This window comes from Rhincodon typus, chromosome 5 (assembly GCF_021869965.1).
Source record: "Rhincodon typus isolate 14 chromosome 5, sRhiTyp1.1, whole genome shotgun sequence".
In the NCBI taxonomy this organism is placed as follows: Eukaryota; Metazoa; Chordata; class Chondrichthyes; order Orectolobiformes; family Rhincodontidae; genus Rhincodon; species Rhincodon typus.
In genome coordinates, this window is record NC_063336.1 from 84,262,813 (window position 1) to 84,266,971 (window position 4,159).

At 51.4% G+C, this 4,159-nt stretch overlaps 1 protein-coding gene across 1 annotated transcript in view; it reads right to left on the minus strand.

The window, feature by feature from the left end:
- The window catches only part of slc35f3b (solute carrier family 35 member F3b), a 63,352-nt gene that overhangs the window by 11,050 nt on the left and 48,143 nt on the right, over positions 1-4,159 (minus strand). The window contains exon 3 of the mRNA XM_048597086.1: positions 1,638-2,013. Coding sequence (XP_048453043.1) covers positions 1,638-2,013 — 376 coding nt within the window. The remainder of the gene's footprint in view (positions 1-1,637; positions 2,014-4,159) is intronic.

Below are 4,159 nucleotides of genomic sequence, written 5' to 3' on the forward strand. Positions count from 1 at the left end.
GCCGCGCTGTCAGAATTACTGTCTTTTGAATGAGAGGTTAAAGTGAGACCCTCTCTGCTTTTTAGATGGCTGAAGAAAATCCCACGTCTATTTTGAACAATAGCACAAGTGTCATAGAATCATAGAATCCCTACAGCATGGAAACAGGCCCTTCGGCACAACAAGTCCACACCGACCCACACAGCATCCTACCCAGACCAATCCCTGAACACTATGGGCAATTTAGCGTGGCCAATCCACCTAACCTGCACATCTTTGGACCGTGGGAGGAAACCGGAGCACTCGGAGGAAACTCACGCAGACACGGGGAGAATGTGCAAACTCCACACAGACAGGCATCCGAGGGTGGAATTGAACCCGGGTCCCTGGCGCTGGTGTTCTGGCCAATATTTATTCCTCATTCAATATCAAGAATCAGATTATCTGTTAGTCGGACCATACTGGTCCTTCTGCTTTATAACTGCGACTACACTGACAAAGTACTTCATTATTTATCAAGTTGCAATGTTCTGGCTTCTAAAAGGCATCATAAAAATGCACATTTTGTTTCTCTCTTCCTGAAGAATACAGACATCTCTTTATCATCACTGGGTCAATATCCCTGGACTCCCTCCCTATTGAACATTGTGGGTGTCTCTCTGGCACATGGACTACAGTGGTTCAAGAAGGCAGTTTAGCACCATCTTCTCAAGGGCAACTGATGCAGCATTTTTGGAAGGTGTTGGCGACCAAATCTGTGAGCAAGGCTAATTTCCAATGCAATTCCTGAAGAAACTTCTAATGGGAATCACTGCAGCACTGGGACAATGGAAACCAGAATTACAGGAAGGCAGGAGTCTGTGGGTGGCAGGAATCTGAATTCTCCTGATAAACCGCGAGTAAGACAAGGACAGAATCCTCAGGTGAATATTGTCCGCAGGGAAGAAAAATGAATTTGTAAGAACTCATTCCCACTTCCACACAAGCGTAAAATGTCACTTGTGTAATCAGCTCGGAAAGTGTTAAGCACAAGATGTTCCAGTATATTATGACAAAGGCAGCACTCACTAAAAGTGCACAAAAAATAACATTAAAAAAAAGATGGCCAGGAAACAATTCAGAGTTTTAAATGGGGAAGCTGGGTTTGGGTGTGAAGAGCGTTCTTGACGTGCATTTCTACAGCGCCTCACACATCCCTCAGGGCATTCCAAAATGCTTTACAGCCAATGAAATATATTTTGTACATTGTAATGCAGGGCAATGTGGAAGTAGATTTGTGCACAGCAAGATCCCGGAAATAGAAATGTGATTGTGACCAAATAATCTTGTTTTCTCTGAGGGATAAATATTGGCCAGAATACTGGAGGGATCTTCCTTGCTCACCTTCATACAGTGACGTGGAACATCCACCCGAGGGGGCAAATAGTCGAAAGGCTCATTTGAAAACTGGCACCTCCGACAGTGCAGCCCTCCCATGGCAGTGCCCTGCCAGCGTCTGGGTAAGTCGTGTGCTCGAGCTTCTGGAGTGGACTTGACCTCATGACCTTCTGAGCTCCCACTGAACAGTGGCCCACACCTGGGTCACTGAGTCAATATGCCTCCCTCCCCCTGCCCTATCCACCATTCAACATGAGTGTCCTAGGCCAGTAGGCTCTTACCGGAATCTTTGCCGTGGTGATTGTTTCTCCTCTGAACTCCAAAAGTGGCCGGCATAGTATAACGGGAAGAAGAGAATGTTCCAGACGGTGGCAAACCAGGTCACAGCAAAGGGGGCGTCAAAGGTCCTGAAGGTGATTTGAGCAAGCTGGTTGTTGCCTGCCCAGGATGAGCAGACACTGAGGACCACCGCTGAGCCCCACAGGGCCTTCTTCAGTTGCCTGACAGAGCAGTGCCGCTGCTGGCAACAAGCTGGTCCTGTTCTACGCCTCAGACGCCGCCCTCCTCCTCCTCTGGGCTCTGCCCGTGTATCCGCTTCTGTCTGGGATGCCCTCGCGCCAACTCTGCTCCCACTTGCTTCTGCCGGGCACTCATCTCCTGTGGGATGGAGGGGTCAAGGGTCAGCACAATCCCTCGCGTCTGGCCGTGCTCATCTTGAGCTGGCACCTCATTCCCTCAGAACTCACTGCCTGAGCTTGTTGCGGCTGGAGCAAGCTATTCCCCAAGATTCAGGATCAGTGCCTGGTTGTTAGTGGGTAACATTCTTGCCCCCCCACTATCCCCACCTTGGAGTTGTGGGTTTGAGCCCCATGCGGGAGGGGCTTGGGCACATAATCCAGGTCAAGTCTCCCAGTGCAATGCTGAGGGAGTGCTGCACTGTCACAGTAGCCATCGTCTAGATATGACCTTATTCTGAGGCTGTATCTGCCCGCTCGGGTGGATTGTACCACTGGGAGGAATGCTGGGATGTTCTCCTCAGTGTTCCAGCCAAAATCAAGCTTTCAAACAACATCGGAAAACAATCCAGCTAGCCATTAACAAACATGCTGTGTGTGGGAGCTTGTTGTGTGCAAATTGGCTGCCTCCTTTCCTCCATTACAACAGGGTCTGCACGTCAAACATTCTTCTGGAAAATGCCTTTGGGACACTGTGAAAGTGAGAAATGCTGCAATATAAATGCATGAAATTTCCTTAACCCAGTGTGGGGGTTTTATAAAGCACGTCATCCACAAGAATTATTCATTCAGACTCTAATTTCACGTCAGCCATTATATTATTGAATGGTGGGGCAGGCTTGAGGGACTGAATGGCCTACTCATGCTAGTCATTCTTATGATCTTATAAATCCAGAATGTCAACGCCCATAGAGATAACACCCACAGGGATAACAGAACTGAGGGACAAAAGGAAGATTCTATAAAGAAAAACATGTGGGGATAGAAGAGGAGCTGATATTGTCACGGAGCCAGGGTCTGGGATAGAGTGAGATGTCAAGTGTGACAGAGTCTGGGTGAACGTGGCCTGACCCCTACACATGCTCCTCTCATTGTTTCAAGTCTAATGTGACATATGGGTATTGGCCATGAGGGGCAAGACAGCAGGAGATTGTTCACAATCCATCCACGGACAACCGCAATCAGAACTTCAGCCCATGACTACTCCATCGAGGTGAGGAACAGCCCTTCAAACACCCGCTCAGAAACTACAGGCAACTTTCAGAATGCAGTCGACACGGTACCCCACGGCCATGGTGCTGAGGGGCCGGAGACACACGGGTCGCTCAGGGCAGCTGGGTCTTGGACAGCCCGTGACTTGGCAGCATCTCTGAACCACGGTCAACGTTATAGTGTCTGAAATGCAGCAGCCATGTCATGCACAGCAAGATCCCACAGGCAGCCTGAAGCTAAACAGGACCAAGGTTATTTTCGGAATGATGATGGCTGATGGATAAAGATTGGCCAGGTCCCTGGGGAGAGTGCCCATTGATCTGATGCCAGTGGTGCCCTGGAGTCAGGCGAAGTGGGTCTCGGTTTAACAGCTCACCTGGAACACAGGAGGGCAGCACTCCATCAGGGATACAACCAGGAGTTTCAGTCAGAGCTATTGGAACAATCCTGATTGGAGGAGAGAGACAGCCCACGCACATCTGACCAAGGTCTTGATGCGACTCACATTCCCCACCACCCCACCCCGCGCACCACCCCCCCCCCCCCAACACCATATTGACTGGACACAAGCAGCTTTGGCTGTTTCTATATTGTCAGGCATCCCGTCTCCCATTCATGTCACACAGCCAGCGAGGCTCAGGAAGTTAGCAACCTGGGAGAGCTGGTGTCTGTGTGAGTTCCCCAGGCCCCCCTCAGGGGGTGGGGAAGTGGGGAGGGGTGCACAGTGTCTGTGTGAGTTCCCCAGGCTCCCCTCAGGGGGCACAGTGCCTGTATGAGTTCCCCAGGCCCCCCTCAGGAGGTGGGGAAGTGGGGGGGGGGGTGCACAGTGTCTGTGTGAGTTCCCCAAGCCCCCCTCAGGGCCCTCAGTGCCTGTGAGAGTTCCCCAGGCCCCCCTCAGGGGGCACAGTGTCTGTGTGAGTTCCCCAAGCCCCCCTCAGGGCCCTCAGTGCCTGTGTGAGTTCCCCAGGCCCCCCTCAGGGGGCACAGTGTCTGTGTGAATTCCCCAAGCCCCCCTCAGGGCCCTCAGTGCCTGTGTGAGTACCCCATGCCCCCCTCAGGGACACAGTGCCTGTGTG